The sequence below is a fragment of the Delphinus delphis genome, chromosome 2, assembly GCF_949987515.2.
Source record: "Delphinus delphis chromosome 2, mDelDel1.2, whole genome shotgun sequence".
Classification (NCBI taxonomy): Eukaryota; Metazoa; Chordata; class Mammalia; order Artiodactyla; family Delphinidae; genus Delphinus; species Delphinus delphis.
The window spans coordinates 153,708,226-153,726,416 of record NC_082684.1 but is presented as its reverse complement, the minus strand read 5'-3'; the positions used below and the strand labels follow the sequence as shown (position 1 = coordinate 153,726,416).

The 18,191-nt window shown below is 40.6% G+C and overlaps 1 protein-coding gene across 2 annotated transcripts in view; it reads left to right on the top strand.

The window, feature by feature from the left end:
- PRKCQ (protein kinase C theta) overlaps nt 1-18,191 on the top strand; it is a 159,514-nt gene that overhangs the window by 41,025 nt on the left and 100,298 nt on the right. Inside the window, exons 2-4 of one of the 2 annotated variants that reach the window (XM_060006009.1) lie at nt 8,008-8,134; nt 11,135-11,334; nt 14,849-14,909. In XM_060006009.1, the coding sequence (XP_059861992.1) occupies nt 8,017-8,134; nt 11,135-11,334; nt 14,849-14,909 (379 nt within the window). In that variant the 5' untranslated portion in view covers nt 8,008-8,016. Of the gene's footprint in view, nt 1-8,007; nt 8,135-11,134; nt 11,335-14,848; nt 14,910-18,191 lie in introns of those variants that run through there. The other variant, XM_060006007.2, reaches the window with a different exon arrangement.

Sequence of the window (18,191 nt, the reverse complement as noted above, 5' to 3'; positions counted from 1 at the left end):
GGAGAAGAAAAAACTCAACTTGACTAGTGATAAAGGCTGGATTGGTGGGTATGGCCAAAGTGTCCAAGCAAATCCATTGGTCGTTGTTCACAGTGTCATAGGCAGTACTGCACAAAGGCTGGCCTGCCAGGACTGGCAGATGAGCCCCGCCCTGCTTATGGCGTGGCAGAGGGGAGTGGAGAAACATGGTCTCTGAAAGTCGGTAGATCCCCCCAAAAGAGAGGAGGGGGCTGGACTGGGCAAGCATAGTTTATTCTTCTAAAACTCATCTGTCAGATAAATTGCTCCTCTTCTCACGGGGAGCAGGAAAGGATTTCTGGATGAAGTAGTACAGAAATGAAGTCCTTGAAAGATGAGAAAGATTGAGGGGTGGCAACCGTGTACGCGTGGAGCTGAGAGCATCCAAGCAGAAGGAAGGTGTAAACAGAGCCGTCGAGGTGGACTACCGGGGTGTATTCAGAAAACAGGCCGAGTTGTGTGGTGTGCGGTCAGTACGTTGATGCCAACACATGGGGGCTTTTAACTAACAGATTGAATCATGATTTAATTCAGCAAGGATGTGGACAGTTGAGTATTTGTGTAATGTGATCAGAGCTGTGTTTTCGTGGGACTGTCTATTCATGTCACCCATTAAAATTAGTGTCAGAATATTAATAATGCCATCCCAGGTTCCTTCTTTCCTTTATTTCAATATTTGTTTTATTTCTACACTTTTTTTCTTTTTTTTGGTGGGAGAAGGGCTATGTTCTATTAGTCTGCTCAGGCTGCCAGAACAGAGTACCACAGACTGAGGGGTTTAAATGACAGGAGTTTGTTTTCTCCATGTTCTGGAGGCTGGAAGGCTGAGATCAAGGTGCCTTCAAGGCTGGCTTCTGATGAAAGCCCTCTTCCAGGTGTGTCGATGGCATCTTCCCACTGTGTCTTCATGTGGCAAAGAAAGAAAGAGAGCTCTGGTGTCTCTTTCTCTTCTTATAAGGACACTGTCCTAATGGATCAGGGCCCCACCCTTATGACCTCATTTAACCGTAATTATCTCCCTAAAGGCTCCACCTCCAAATACAGTCCCATGGGGGCTTACGGCCTGAACATATGAATTGCTGGGGACACAATTCAGTCCATAACTGGGGTTGGGGGGAGTCTTGTTAACGTTCGCAGGTAGGAGGGCATGACTAGCTCTGTCACAAATCCCCCTTCCTTACTCGTTGAAGGTTAGGCCTCTTTCCTTTTGTCATGTAGCATGTATGGTCAGGGTTATTTTAAAATATTGTCTTCACTTCACACGTATTATTTTAATTCACTTTTGAGACCATATTTAGGGGCGAGAGGCTAATATTTAGTCTGACTCTTTTTATTGTACTACTTTGTAGACATCTTAGCAAGGGGATAAAACACTTCCCAACTAGTTAGTCTTTCTTCCATGCACATTGCAAGGCAAATTAATTTTTTTATTATAGCTTTTTTCTACAGCAGTAAGTCATTTTATTCAGTTGCCACTTTTACCTGAGAAACCTTTCTATCTCTTAAATTGAAAGCTATAAACTTAATTTGCCAAAATTTGCCTGATGTTTAATTGACCAAATTTTGGCTAAGCTGATGTGTTTGGAACCCATTGAATGTTTTTTCCCCTCATCCCCAAGCTTACTGTTGATTCATTTGTGTTTTCTATATGGTAAAGATTTGATATTTCTTTGAGACTCTCCCTGTGTCCCTAAGACACCGCCAGCTAAATTATAGCAATAAAAGTGACATCCAGATTTTTTTAAAATAAAGAAGTATGCTCATTCTTAGTTCACTTGCTGCAGAGGAAGAGGAGTCGTGATACGTTTTAGCTGATGAGAGTATAGAGGACTTCTTCTCTTGCTTTCTGTTTCTATGGAATTTTCCCCCATCCGCTTTTGTTAGGTGGTGGCAATCCTTCAGGTCACCGTGAAAGTATTTGGTGGCTTTGAATTGTGGCAGGTGAGTCCATCTGGATAAGTAGGTCAGTCAGCATCAGGGAGGCAAGAGACCAGAATTCTCCGTTCAGTACTTACTGGCATATGACCTCAAGCACGCCCCTGAGCAGCGATACTTGTCCATCTCCCTGCATTGTCACTACCTGCCGAAGAGAAATGAGATCACACTTAAAGGTGAAAACATTGAGCTGTGAGAGTAAAGGTCCTCCACAAATTTAAAGTACACATTAGGATGGTATTTCGCAGTTGGGATGGCAGAAGCGCAGAAGATTGGATGGACACACTGATAGTTCATCGTGATGAGTGCCAGCATCGTGATGACTCCATTAGGGGAAAATAAGTGCTATAGGAGAGATACGTGAGGGGTTTTATGGGAGCTCGGTGGCAGAGCACAGAGGAAGGTCACTTAATTCAGCCCAGATATGCTCCTAAAAGACTCTTTCCATTCTCTTCCTACCCTTTTTTGGTATATACTAATAATGACCATAAAGTACACTAGAAAGTATATCAGTTGCAATAATAATAATAACTAACATTACTTTGAGAGTTTACTGTGTGACAGCCCTGTTCTAAGCACCTCCATGTGTTTTCCCATTTCATCCTTATAGCCCTTTGAGACAAGTAATAGTATTATCACCATTTTCCAAATGAGAAAGCAGAGAGGTTAAATAATTCCTGCAGCTGAGCTCATAATGGCATCGATTCTCTGCCAGTAACAATGCCTGGGATGTTTCCTTTGTATTGATTTCCTCTGTAACTGTCTGCTACCTAATCGGACCATGGAATACCCTTTCAGGTAAAAGACATGCGTGAAGATTAAAAGATGATGTAAAACGTTGCTTTTGAAAATTAAGTTTCTTAGCAAAAAGGCATTGAGCATCAGCTCGATATCAGACAGAGGGATTGACCCAGGAGGTACATAGATGATTAAGATATGGTCTCTGCTCTCAGAGCCCAAAGTCTTGTTTGGGAAGACCAACGGGAACTAATGCATTGAATAAAGCATTATAGGGAAATACGGCTGTGTGAGCATTTGGTCTCCTCCCCAGCCCCACATTCCCCAGAGGAACGTGGTAATAGAGGAGACCCCTCGTCACAGCTAGAGTCCAGTAAGTAAGGCACCTGCATGCACTCACTCTGGAGGGTTTTTGCTAGATATACTGCAGATGAAACCAGAGGGACTTCTATAGGTTGAGTCCCACCCGTCTTCTGGGGATATGAGTAGATCCCACCCTCTTCAAGGATTATGTAGGAGAAATCCTGGTGGGGCCCTACTATGTCCCCCAAATTTGGGGGCTAAGAGCTGAAGACAAAGACAGAGAATGGGAGGTACAGGATCTACCCCACTCAGACTTTTGAAATGGCAAAGGTGAGGGGAACAAATATGACAGGTGCTGTCTCGCAGGGTACCCGGGGAGCTATGGGGGGCTGGGCGAGCGCTGAGTAAATTCCATCAAGATGTGTCGAGGGAGGCTGATGGAGGTGAGGGAGGAAGAGCTTCACAGAGGAGGTACAGACTGAGCGGGAGCTTGAAAGATGAGGAAGCGGGGGTGGGGCAGATGGAGGCTGGAGTGAGATAGGAAGGCGGTCCAGGGAGAGGAGGCAGTATGGCTAAGAGCCTAGAGCTCCGAAACAGCATGACAAGTTGGAGAAATGGCGGGGGCTCTGCGTGATCCTAGGGAAGATCCTTTGGGGCTGGGAGTGAGAGGTGACAGGACTGGGGAGAGAGACAGGGAAGCTGCTATGATGGGTCCAACGAGGGATGATGCAGAATCCAGCCAAGACCCCAGGGAAGGAGGAGAGGAGATGGGGAAGGAGGAGGACAGGTTGGTTGCGGTGGATGAGAGAAAGGGTGATGTCTAAGCAGGGTGCTAGGCTGGGAGTCATGGTCCCAGTCACTGAGCTGATAAAACAGAAGAAGAGGAAGATTCCAAAGGCAAGACAGTGAGTTCCTTTTGCACCTGGCAGGTTGGGCGGTCCCCGGGAGCTGTCCAGGAGAAACTGGATGTGTGCTTTTATTCCTCGGACGAGCGGTCCGTAGAGGGACCCGTGTGTTGCCGGAACAGCCTGAGCTGGCCAGTCAGTCTTACTGCACACATTGTTTGTTGTAGAGAGCGAGGCTACTGTGATTGGCAAGAAAGAGATTATGAAATCCACACTCCACAGAGAGACTGGGGGAAGACAGTCCTGAGAGATGCGATTCCAGTGCATGTATTTCTGTACACAAGTAATTTTCCTTTCTATTTTAGCACCCCTTCTCCTTTACCATCAGCTCTGCGCACAAAAAACCAGCCCACAAAAATCTGTTGTGTTAATTTCATCCTCATGTGCGTGTTACGCATCTTCTAGGCTCTTGAGATTTGCATGTATATACATACATATACATATATTGGTACATACACACGAGTGTTCAACAAATTTACGCTCACACAGCATTGTATGGAAGTGTATGATGCATGTTGTCCTTGCCATTGTTAGGTAAGAGCATTTCTAAAATATTTGTTAATTGCACAGGTAAAATAATATTATTGTTTTAAAATAATATTTATTATATTAATAATTATATTAATATTATTAATAAAATATAAAATAATAAAATTATATTTTATAATAAATAATATTTTATTATTATAATATAATATTATTAAATTGAATTGAATATTAATGGATCCTCAAAGAAAATGCATTATCAAGTTCCAATGTTATTTTTTTCTCAGCTGTTTGCACCAAAATGCAAAATTTCAGGAGACCTTAAATACTACAGAGTAAAAGGTGTTTTCTTAAGGCTCTAACCATTTCCCTTTAGTAAACTGAAACTATGCTGGCTTACTTCAGATTTTAGTTTAATATTTTATTATATGAATTCTCAGTTTCCTAATGTATATTCTTTATATAACCTCTGAATTTATAATCTATGCCTTGAAATGCCAGTGGCATATTTCTTAATTTTGGTTTTTAAATTATCATATGGCAAAATTGACCTTTGTTTTGGGTGCATCCTTCTGTGAATTTAAGTCTAGATTTCTGTGACTACCACCACAATCCGGCTCTAGAACAGTTGGATCTTCCCCCAGAACCTGCTCGTGTCATCCTTTTATAATCATACCCTGTCCCCTACCCAAACCACTGGTAACCACTGCTGCTTTTCTCCATATAGTTTTGTCTTTTCAAGAATGTCATATAAATGCAATTATATAGTATCCTGCTTTGTTTTGTACATCTTAAATTGCTCACAAGGCTGAACATTTTCCTACAAACTAGTTACAAGTATGTTTTTTGTATTTTGTGTAGTTTGTGTCATTGCCACTTATTTAGTTGGGTCATGGGTAGTGGTTTTGGGGTTTTTTTTTTCTACACATTTGTGTATGCTTATTATATAAGAATGATGCTAACTTATTTTCTGTTGCATTTACCTTAGATATTTTCCTTAAGTCTTTGCCTTTGCATTTTGTTATTTTCTTTAAGTGTGCATGACCTTACACATAGTGATATTGTCTGATGTAGTAATATTGGAATTCTCTGGTGATCTAGTTTGATGCGTTCTTCCTAAATTAAAAAAAAATGTAAAAGGAGCTCATCACAGCATTATTTCTATTATGGAAAAACTGGACACAATCTAAGTGTGGAACTATAAGACTTCAGTAAAGCAGATGATGGAGCTGTCCCTCAGTGGGCTGTCATGTAAGAATTCAAAGGATGCTTACAGAGATGACATAGTAGCTTGGACAATTTTTTTGGTAAAAGTTAAAAGTCAGATACAATCTCATACACACAGTATGAGCACAGCATATAAAACAAAACCGTAGACTAGAGAAAATCCATTAAAATAGTAACCGTGATTTGCTTCTGTCGGTGGAACTATGAGAAGTCTTTTACCAATTTTGTGTATTTCCTTCATTTCATGATGATTGCCTATTACTGTTACAGAAGGGGAAAAGATTCTGGGCAGCTCAGCAATAAAATGCTACCTTTTGCCTTTAAAAGGCACCCCCTGAGCTTGAGGCTTTATTGAACAACGTGTGAGGTTAAGCACACAGATGCCAGTTCTGCTTTCTAAATGTCAGAATGTCACTGTGACTAGACCTTTAGAAAGACAGTGGCTTGGCTACCAGACAGATGCATGCATTGGGCAGATCATCAAAATGCTATTGGGTGAGGGGATAGGGAAGGCGAGTCTGGTGAACTGGCAAGGGAATCAGGATGGCTGTGGATAGGAAGTCAGTTGATGTCTAAGCCAGCCCTGTTGGGGGAGGGGGTTTTGCAGTAACTCTGTTCCTTACTGTGATAGAACCCCTGGGGACACTAGACCTTTCAGTCTGTTCCCCAGACAGATTTTCCCAGGTGCATGTTGAGCTGCTGTTGCCTAATTCTGAACCCAGCCTGGAAATAGCAGAGTGACACATCCATCAGTAAAGGTCAGAGTGGTTGTAACTCGGACTTTATGAGTCAGTGATCCCTCGAGGCTCAAGTCAGAATTAATTACTTACCTTCACTTGTGTTAAGGAAATCTTCAAAACGTCCACACGTGGTAAATACTCGCATAAATGATGCTGGTTCTTGGTGATTGTTCCTGATTAGTGGAGGAATATAGATTTGTCTGAAAGATCTACGTGGTCCAGGAATGGGGGTCTCAAAGTTTTCTCTGGAGAATTCTCTGTTCTTAGCCAGGCTTCTGCCCAAGAGTTCTAAGTTCAGAGGGGGAAGGGGGCCCCCTAAAGACAAATCTGGAAGTCATCTAGCTGCTAATTCAGCAGAGTGACATATACAGAATGTGTTTCCAAGGCTAAGAACTCCTGACAAATCATGGTGATTCCATAACCATCTCCTTTAGTTAAACCTGCTGAATTGCAGGAAATTGGGACTCTCTTAACCTCCATGAAATTAACAGCAGTGATCAAGACCCCCTAATTTGTCTCTCTGTTTGTTCAAAAAATACCCAGGCTGCCGGCATTCCAGAGGACTGGCAATCTTTTATGGCTCTGTTGGATTCAGGGTTATGGGCCCAAGATTTCTAGTTGTGTCGTTGATTCTCACACCTGGGATCCTGTTACTCTGAGTAGTTTTCTTCCTTCACAAAAAGGTAGAAAAGATGACTAATGCTTTCTTCTTGATACCTTTGGCTTGCATAAGAAGGGGAAAATTCGTGAGGCAAAATTGTTTCAAGAGAAAGAGGAAGCAAAGACGTAACTCTATCACTGAATACCAGGCAATAGTTTCAGATTCATGGAACCTCCTGGAAAAGTAGGTTCAAAAAAGGGTTGAAGTAAATGGACAAAACAAAGACAAGGAAGGAACAACAGATGAAGAATCAGACTGGAAAATTCTGGAATTTGTAGCCAACACTACAATGATTTTCACCGATATCTCCGGGAAAGTGTAATTATTAGTTCTTTGGCTTTTACGAAGGACTTTGTTTCTCCTTCCACAATGAAGTGGTATTTTACGGTGGTCAGTGATTTAGGGTTTTTAAGTGGTTTGTAATATTCAAGAGCTTAATTTATCTATATCTATATGTATATGTGTGTATGTGTGTCTAAACTAAACAGAGATCAGCTGCTGAATAGATATCTAGAGCCAATTCCGTCACACACATAAATAGCCCATGTAAGAATTTCGTGGTGTCATGTTCAACTGGTGTGACTAAAATAGACGCACTGTTTGTAAACTCATTTTCTTATTACTGCGTGTTGTTTCCTGGGTACCTTCTTGAATAATATTGATAGAAGAAGTAAAATGTTGGAAAGCCTCTGCTTCTCTCTGCAACTATTAAATAAAACTCCATTTGATTAAGAGTGGAACTTAGGTCTAACAGACAAGGTTCAATAACGCTGAAGTCCTGAACGCCACTTTCTCTGGCTAGTCAGCCTGTGGTTTGGGGTGAGCCCAATAGTGTACTGTGCAGAAGGGGAAGTAAAACATTTGTTTGAATGGATAGTTGAGCCATTTCAGGCTCTGGCTGTCAGAGATAAAGCACTGGTTAAGTGGGGGTGGGACACCCACAATAATATATTTCACAGCCCCCAAACAGCTTCTGTCTTTTGTCGCTTTTCAGGGAGCGGCCATGTCACCGTTTCTTCGAATTGGTTTGTCCAACTTTGACTGTGGGTCCTGCCAGCCGTGCCAGGGAGAGGCCGTTAACCCTTACTGTGCTGTGCTTGTCAAAGAATATGTTGAATCAGGTAAGCTTGAGTGGGTGGTGTAGGTGGGGTGGGAGAGGAGGAGGAAGACCCTGCTATGAACCGGGAAGCAAGGTCTTCCGGGATCTTCAAGGTCATCTGGCACAGCCTAATTTTCCAGCTCAGGAAACTGATACCCGGGGAAGCCAAGTGCTTTCTCAAAGGCATATGGGCTTAGTAACAGCCTCTGAACTAGACCTGGTCTCCTGCCTCATGTTCTACAATATTTCATGGTCCCATTTTCCACATAAACAAAGGAAAGGAGAAATGAGTTGAGGACATTATTGTGAAGAGTTACGGGGGAAAAAAAAATCTAATGAGCTGAAGTAAAACATGGTGGTGTTAAGTCTGGTTGTTGTCAGTGATTATAGATAAAGTCTGCATAATCTTAGAATTAACCCCAAAGATGGTTTACTGCTTCTTTGGCCAAGCTCAGGTGAATAGTACAAAGAATATATGATTAGCGCTTAGAGTCCAAATTACAGAAAACTTAACTTCTGTGTTTACTAAAACCCTGGTTGAGTGAAAGAATACTCATATTTTGTCAAATTTAAATATTTATGAGAAGTTCATGGTGAGGGGGAGAGAGTGACAGTCTTCCCGGATTCCTTTGTGGGTTTAAATCATTCCATTAAAATAATTATTCTGTCTGGAGTCTCTCCATGATCACTTCAACTGTTCCCACCCTCCCTGATCCCTGTCTCTGTATTTTAAGATTCTCATGGACTTTCTTAATAAAAAAAAAAGGCGGGAGGAAGTTTACATCCCATGATTTTTCCAGCTTCACTGCCTTCCTACACACATTCTGGTTTTCACAGAGACTTCGTAGGGAAGTCTGATTGCCACCAATGCAGAGTCCCAGTAACAATAGGAGCCATTATAGTTCGTTTACAGAGAAAGCATTTATGGAGCACCTACTGTATACTGGGTCAGAATACGTGCCTTTCCTCTAGAGCTTCTTTCCTAGCAGAGGAAGATAGGCAAGAAAGAAAAATATCATGTAGTAAGTCATGTGAAATGAAGACATTAAAGCAGGGTAGTGGGGAGAGAGAAGGATTGGGGCTGGAGAGACAGGTGGAGAGAGACAGAAGTCCTCAAAAAAATAGTCCTTTAAGGGGGTGACATTCACAGGTGCAAGAGGAACCTGATTTTGCAGTTGAGAACCTCCAGCTAGATGTTTCCAGCTCAGAACCCTGGGGTTTCAAATCCTGGTGTGTTGGCTTTTCTCTCCCTTCTAAGACTTCTGCTCTGTGGTTGACTGACTTCAGCCTTCCAGACCCTGTGAGCACATGAAAGCGGGGAAGACTGTCTGATGATCTCGATTTCCCTTCTGCCCAGGTTTCTCTCCTGTTTAGTTAAAAGTGAGAATGGCATTTGCTCCCAATCTAAGACCTTTCAAAGGTCACCAAAATCTTTGAAGTGTGCAATGTCTGAGTTTTTCAAAGCTGCTTTCGACTTAATGTCCCCGGGATCCAGTTCCCTTTACAACCACAGCTCTCACTGACATTTGCCTCTTGAGAGCCTTTCTAAAATTTCTTCTTCTTTTGGCCTTGCCTTTGAACTTAGTCTAATCAGCCGTATGGATCCAGAGAACGTGTCGAAAAAGACTGTTTTTCCAAAAGGTTAGGCTGTGGAGTTTAGAGGTTTGGGGTGTCGATTTTGTTTTAGTTTTGTTCGGAAAAGAAATCACTCTGAACATGATCATTCAAATATTACTTCTCTAGAGTTTAAGCACATTTCAGTCTTGGGGGTGTGAGGCTGCATTTTACGTAAAGCAGTAGAACAGGGACAAACAGGACACAGTGCTGTCCGTCTGGGAGCCTTTGAAAATGGCAAAACCCACTTTAAATAGATAGGAGCCTGAGTTCTGGTTCCCTTTTTAAGTGATTGCAAACATTACTGAATGAAGGTGTAAAAAATGCCTTGCCGTGGGAATTTCTGTCCTTTTTCGGGGTGTGGAGAATGGTTGTGGTTGGGAGGAATTAAAGGAATTATGAGGGGTGGCTTCAAGCCTGTGGAAGTAAAACGTTACTCCGATCACTAATATTGCCGTTGCTTTTTCTTATAGTCCGATCCTGAGTTAAATTTCTTTTAAACAAGACATAAAAATCTTCCCCTTCCTATTCCACGCTCAACACTGTCAGAGTTTATACCGCTAATAGCCAGGTTTACCTAAAATTTGAAGTCTCAGCTTCTTCAAATCCTTGTATACCTCCCGAAGAATAATTTAGCAAATGCTAAATGCCCGTTCTGCTTTTAGCATCATGCGCCGGAGAGAATCAGGATTCAGAACTGCTTTGTTGCCCTGTTTTAAGTGAATTTTTCCTTTTGCTTTATCAACATCTCTGCGTTGCTAAATCTGCCACTTTGTGTGCTTATGATCACAAGAAACACACCCTGAAATACAGCTGCAGTTTTCCGCTCCTGAAATGATTAAAGAACAAATACTATGGAAAATCCAATATGGATGAGAGATAGGACAACACTGCTTAATCCCACGAGTAAGTCCAGTCGCCTGGTGGTTCTGGGGAAGTTCCCTTAAACTATATCATCCTGACCTTGGCTCCTGTTACTAACCATTTCCAGGACCCCCACCAGCCTGCAGGTCTACAGCCGGCTTCAGTGGCTCTGGGGATGGGGACCACCACCCCTCCGGAATACTTGTTAATTTTTGCTTAGGGTGCATGGCTTATGTAAAATATATCCTCATTTGCAAATGAGGGAAGGAAATAACGGCTCATGATGTCTTAAAGGTTTTGCCTCTTAGTGTATTTATGTCAAATGGAAAAGTTTTAAATATCTTTTTAAAGGAGCACTCATTGTAAGCCTGAAATTATGCCCCTGTATCTTTCAGATCAATCTCTAATTCCTTTACATGTTATTTTTGTTCTCCCAACAGGCTGATATATCCCGGAGAGCAGAGGGAATAGGTGTCACTGTTGAGTTGAATTATTTCCCAGGGCTGGTTAAGGGAGTAATGAGAACATATCTTTCTGTTCCTAGAGAATGGGCAGATGTACATCCAGAAAAAGCCAACCATGTACCCTCCCTGGGACAGCACTTTTGACGCCCATATCAACAAGGGAAGAGTAATGCAGATCATCGTAAAGGGCAAAAATGTGGACCTAATATCCGAAACAACTGTGGAGCTCTACTCCCTGGCCGAGAGATGTAGGAAAAACAATGGGAAGACAGAAATATGGGTAAATAGCCAAGCTGTGAGCTTTATTTTAAGTGTATATTCCATTAAGTGCTAAGAACCATAGTTGAAGACTAGCTCAAGATTTCAGTGTCATCCTGAAGGTATGATACACTGGCCTTAAGTAAACTGACTCCCTACCACGGACTCACGGGTGGCTTGATCATGATAATGATGATTCATTGCAGTCTTAGAACGTACTGGTTTACTCAGATCTCTTTGATTCTTATGTAAGGGGAAGAAGGTCTCTTAGGCTATGAAGAACTGTTATTGCCTTATTTATAACTGTTAAAGTAAGCTTGGAAATATCACAAATTTTCCATAACTTGGGAACCTACCTGTGGCCTATTTATCAAGGCGTCACGTAGATATCAAGATATCTAGGAACCTATGTGATACCTTGATAAAATATTTTAGATAAGATGATGGGTGGATAAGTGAGAAGAGAGAGCAAAGATCCGTTTAATGTTTGATATCTCAATCCCTGTAATTTTTTTTTTAGCCGTAATTTGTTCACTTAGCTTACTTTACTCTAAAAAGTACATTATACACAATCCGTGTCACCACACCAAGTTTTTGAAAACTTAGATTATAACTATTTTGGTAGCAAATGTTTAGAAAGTTAAAGGGAGAAGTAAAATATGAAAGCATAACAAATTCTAATGAAAATTTCTGGGGTACAAAAATTGAAGAAAATATACTAGTAAAAACTGCTTTTACATGGTCTGAAACCCACAGAGTGTTTTCACATGTCTGTATCATTTATGCAAAGGAGATTCTTACCTTTCTGCTTTGTGCAGGTTCTTAAGAACTCCAGCCAAAAGATCTTCAGGTCACAGGTTTCAAAATGGGAATGATACAAGCCTAAAACCTAGATTTTTGTGTCAATTATGTATTTTTGATCTGAAAAAAAAAGGGTACTTTTTAGGAAAGTACATGTATCTTTGCTTGTATCACTAAAGTAATCTTTAAAGATAAAGATATATCAAGATTTTTTCTTAAAGTTCCCTATGCTCAGATGTGTTTAGATAACTTAGTTCAGTGTGTCTGTTGAGAACTTCCGCATTCAGCAGAATTCCTCTTGGGTAGCTAGTTATACAAGTAGGAAGAGTTTAAATAAGTGGATAATGTCACAGGTATGTGGCTTAGTGTTAAAGGTTTATACAAACCCGGTAGGTGAGGGGTTGAGGCTGTAGGTACAACTGAATCATGGGAGCATTTGGCTAGGCTCAGAGAAAGAAGTGAGAAACTGGAGAAAGTTTTCCTCAGTTTTTTCCCCCATTCCCATTTATTTTCCACTTTCTGCCCCATTTTTTTAAAAAAAGGGAAGAGTCACCAAATCTCTAATTTTTTAAGTAGCAGGCTATTTGATTTCCTTTTCAATTAATGAGAGGATAACTATTTTTAAAATTCTTTTGTTAAGCATCACTGACAAGTTGCTTTTCTATTTGTATTTCTTAAAGTTGCATTTGATTTCTTGCCTCGACTTTCTCTGATTTTTATCCTTATCAGACTTCTTACACTTTTTGCATATTGGGATTTTTGAGACCTAAGCCCTTGGATCCTCATTTAACTACTAGCAACCTTCTTACATTTTCCACCTTTGCTGTTTTCAGGGTTATTTGTTAGTTCACTTTTATTTATAATGTTTAAAGGTCAACAGGTTGCTTTGGACTTATAGTTTCCCTTGCTTCTATTGCAGTCTGCTTTCTTAAAATTAGCTTCTCTATTTAAAAAAAAAACAAAAACGATTTTCTCAGAATTGCCTCTCACTTCCATAAACACCATCCAGTTTCCAAACATTAAGATTTTTCCTTCTGCTGTCCCAAGATTTTCCCTGTTGGTGCGGTTATCTCCTGTTCACTCTCAAAAACATAATGGACTGTCACTTTCTGTGAATGTTGTTCTTCCAGCAGCTAACTGGTTTAATTTCCTCCATCACCACTAATTCCTGAATATCGGTATTGAATATTGGTAATATTGATTGCAGTCACCTGGTACCAATTTTTGCCACTTCCTTTGGGACTGACCCCCTGTTCCCTTGCTCTTCTAGCTTTATTTTTGCCTCCTTATTTATTATTCCATAAACCAGAAAATAATGGTGTATATACTTGTTGCCAAAAGCACTTCTCTTTTCATTAATCTATTTAAGCTTGCATGAGAATGTGTGGGTAACCAAGCAGTACAGGCTTGTCACATCATAAAATTCTAATAGTAGTGGTGCTGTAACATCAACATCACTATTATGTCAGTTCTCCGAGATCTTTAAAGGTCTGGTGACAGGCACAAGGTCACCATGACCTTGAATTATTTAGCCATGATTCATATTCAGTCCTGACTTTGACCAGACCCTTCTTACTATTTTTCAGTTATTCTAGTTACCCCTGGATGTAATGATCGGCAGTGCCCTGCAGTTCACCTTCGTATTCTTTTTAGCATATTTATAGTACAGTGTTACAGTTTACTGTATAATCAGTAGTGGTCAGGTTGTGTCAGATTTGCCATTTTCCCCCTTATGTCACATCACATGATTTCCTGCATCATCCCTTCTACATAATGATACTGAAATATATATTTGTGTATATATATTTTTAAATTTATTTATTTGTTTATATTTTCTTTTTGGCTGTGTTGGGTCTTCGTTGCCGTGCGGGGGCTTTCTCTAGTTGCAGTGAGCAGGGGCTACTCTTCGTTGCGGCGCGTGGGCTTCTCGTTGAGGTGGCTTCTCTTGTTGCGGAGCACGGGCTCTAGGCGCGTGGGCTTCAGTAGTTGTGGCTCGTGGGCTCTAGAGCGCAGGCTCAGTAGTTGTGGCGCACGGGCTTTGTTGCTCCGCGGCATGTGAGATCTTCCCGGATCAGGGCTCAAACTCGTGTCTGCTTCATTGGCAGGTGGATTCTTAACCTCAGCGCCACCAGGGAAGTCCTGAAGTATGTTTTTTTAAATCCCTTCCTCGACCAATCTAATTAAAATTTCCCTTAGTAGTGTGAAAATTTCCAGCACTTTCCAAAGGAAACAGGCTCTCTGTGTGAAAGAAAAAGGCCACTCCCATTTAATACCCGATTAACCTAGGGGCAAGTGTATTCAGGCATCCTCAAAGCAGGATTTCCCTTTCCTTCCAAAGGGAACCTACTTGTTCTCCAAGTGAGCTAGTCCCCAGCCTCCATGATTCTTCTGTCACCATCAAGATATGAATCTACCCTATTACAACTCTTAAGATAAGCTGTAGCGCAGGGCAAGGAAGTCACATAGAATCTGTTTTAGAATTTGGTTTCTTCCTTAAGGAAGTTTTGGTCTCCAAGTCAAATTAGGTAGTTGCTGAGGTGTTTTAATCAAAGAAAGCCTATGTTCACGGATGCTGTGCTAGTCTGATGATAATATGGGTAAGTTAAGTGAAAGGGAACAGGGGTGGGCCCTGCGCTGGGGATCTCCTGCCATCACCAAACCCGCCAGTTGTGATGTCATTCAACTCAGCACTTGTGTCACATTCTGACCCTTGTTTCTTTCCTTCCTTACACCAGTTAGAGCTGAAACCTCAAGGCCGAATGCTAATGAACGCAAGATACTTTCTGGAAATGAGTGGCAAGTGGCATTTCTTATTCCTGTTTGGGGGTGTGGCGGGCGTGTCTCCTCTCCTTTGCAACTTATTTCACTTTGCTTTTCTGAGAGCAAAGAAGATAGAAGCACAAGGAATTTTCTTAAAATTCCCAGTGGTGCTCAAGCATGAGTTGAATATGCACTCGATGGGGCCAGATCCACATAGAAATAGAAAACATTTATAGCATTCGTTTTTCAATGGTGTGAGTTCATATGCCCAGTGCTTTTCTAGTCTGTCTGTATTTTCATTTGGGAATTTAATGTAAACACCAAAGGCTCTGCTAATGTGTTGCTCTGTGTGTCCACACTGTGTATAAATGATGTGATATAACAAGTTGTCACACCATCAGGAGAATACAAAATAAATAAGAAACCAATAAATATTTTCTACAACACTATAGTAGCAAAAGACTAATGCTTCAAGTTAGTCACCTCAAATCCTTTTAGGAACAAGGAGGGAAAACATGCATCACTAAAGAGTTTCACTTCCATCTCACAGATGCCGTTCACAGAAGTTACATTCACGGGCAGTGTGCTTGGTGCCTGCGATAGCCCGTCAGTTCTTCCTGTTGCGTTTATATCCTGTTGTCAAAGTGCTGCGTCAATGGATCAAATGTTCCTCCTCCTAAAATCTTTTTTTTATTAAAGTATAGTTGATTTGCGATGTTGTGTTAGTTTCAGGTGTACATTAAAGTTATTCAGATATATATATCTATTTTATATGCATCACACACACACACACACACACACACACACACACGTGTATATATGGTTGGGCAAAAAGTTTATTCACGTTTTTCCGTAAGGAGTTGCACAAAAACCCAAACGCACTTTTTGGCCAACCCAATATATACTTTCTTTTTCAGATCTTTTTCCCTTACAGGTTATTACAAAATATTGGGTATAGTTCCCTGTATTATACAGTAGGTCCTTGTGGGTTATCTGTTTTATATATAATAGTGTGAATATGTTAAGCCCAAATTCCTATTTTCATCCCTCCACCCCCTTCCCTTTTGGTAACCCGTAAGTTTGTTTCCTATGTCTGTGGGTCTATTTCTGTTTTGTAAATAAGTTCATTTGTGTCTTTCTTTTTCTTTAGATTCCACATATAAGCGATGTCATGTGATATTTGTCTTTTCTCTGTCTGGCTTACTTCTCTTAGTACGATCATCTCTAGGACTGGCCATGTTGCTGCAAATGGCATGATTTCATTCATATTCCTATTTCATTGAGTACGTAGGAGGTACTCGATGAATGTTTGTTGAACTGTTCAGTTGGACTCACTCTGGCATTTAGAAATTCCTTTTGGTTCCCACACAGTGGCTATTCCAAACATGCCCATACTCCTTGGTGAAGGTGTCTTGATCTTCTCTTACTCTTGGAGGTTGGCTTTACCTCCAGGGTAGTTGGGAGAGACTACGTCTTCTGTGTGTCTCTGCACTTTAGGATTCAGCTGCTTCGTCCTGCCTCTCTTCCTGCTCTTCTGCCTCGGAGAAAGTCCCTCCCTTTCTTGGTCTCCTGGCTCTCACCCCTAGCAGCTCTGTAACATCAGTCACACTTCCACTCTGGCACCTTCAACTTCTCTGTCTTTCTTTGGTTTCTGCCTCATTGCCAAGACATACATAATTAAGTCATCTTCTCCAACCTGAAAAGAAAAATTTTTTAAATGTTTTAACCTCCATGAGTTTTTCTTTCCTTTCCTTCCCTGACACATTTCTTGAGACAGTAGTTTAATGTATCAGTCCCTGTTTCTTCACTACTCTGTCAATTCTTAAACCCTAAGAGTCTGGCTTATATTTCAACCAATCTGCTAAATGGCTTTCTCCAAGAGAACAAATCCTCAAAACAAATGCATGTGTCTTAACCTTCAATTCCCTTGACATCTCTGTTTCAGTCAACGCTGAGAAACCCATTCTTTCTTGGATTGCTTGATGTAATATTATTCAAGTTTTCCTCTTAATTTTTCAGCTGCCTGTTCATGGCCTCTTTTGTAATTCCTTTTCCTGCCTCCTAAAAAATATGGGTGTGTACTTATCAACAAGTCTATTCTTTGTGTGAGTGCCGTGTCTTCCTGACTGGGCTATTAGCCATTCAGAATTAGGGGTGATGTCTCATAGTTCTTTAGACCATTCAGCACAACAATTTGCTCATAGCTGGCCAGGAAATATTTGTGATTTAACTGACTACAAACAAGTGACAGATTAAATAAATAGATTGGGCGCCATTACTATAAAAGAAATAACCAAACATACAAAAACCAACGCACTTATTCAAGCTAATAAACAAACAGAAGACCAAATTACTTCAGAAATAAACAGTAAATACAAGGAGAATGTTTAAAATTCTGAGCTTTTATACATTTACTTTTTTGTAATGATTGAAATGGTCAGAGGATAAAGGAAATCACAGGAAGGAGCAAGGGAATGAATTCCTTTTTAATACTCTCTGGCATTTTTTAAATATACAATGTTATATTCTAATACAGACTATTTTATATTTATAAATATATAGTTATATGTAGTCTGTACTATTATATAATAGTTTATGTATTAGACTATATATAGTTTTTACATAATTATATATATATATATATATATATAATTTTTTTACAGTAATACAGATAGGGTTCCCAGAATAATCCACTTCCATCCCTGAATTTAAAAGTAATTTTATGCTTTATTTTATTTTATTACATCTGGATCAAAATAAAAATGAGTCAAATCTTACTGACAAATGGCCTACCATGCCAGTCCCAAGTTGTAAATTGATCTCTACACTTAAACCAGAACTTGAAGAAGAAGGCAGTTGCCTTAGTGACCCTAAGTTTAATCCCTTATTCACCAAGCCTACTTTATTTCTGACCCAGTTCCTAATAAAAAGACTTAAATTGCCTAATGAAGTATTAGGCAAAATATTCAGCCCTATCGAAGGAGCTCTTTATTAGGAAGGCTTTTTATCTGGAAGTTTGGAGTTTCCGTAAAACAGACTTGTGGAGCCCTGTGGAGAAGACTTTTGTCCTAAAATGAGTCCTGAGACTAGGCTGCATCCTGGGGGAGAGGTCTCCACCTCCATGCCCCACCTTTGTCCACCCAGTATGTTTCTAGCCTGGCCACTCTAAGGGGTGGGGAAATTAAAGTACTTTGGCAGGAACATTTGCCTCAAGTGTGTTGTCCAGTCTCTGCCATGGCTTAGCCAGGATGGAAATAATTTAGTTTAAATATTGTGAACTCTTTTCATTTGTGAAACATGAGCCCCTTATTCTCGCTA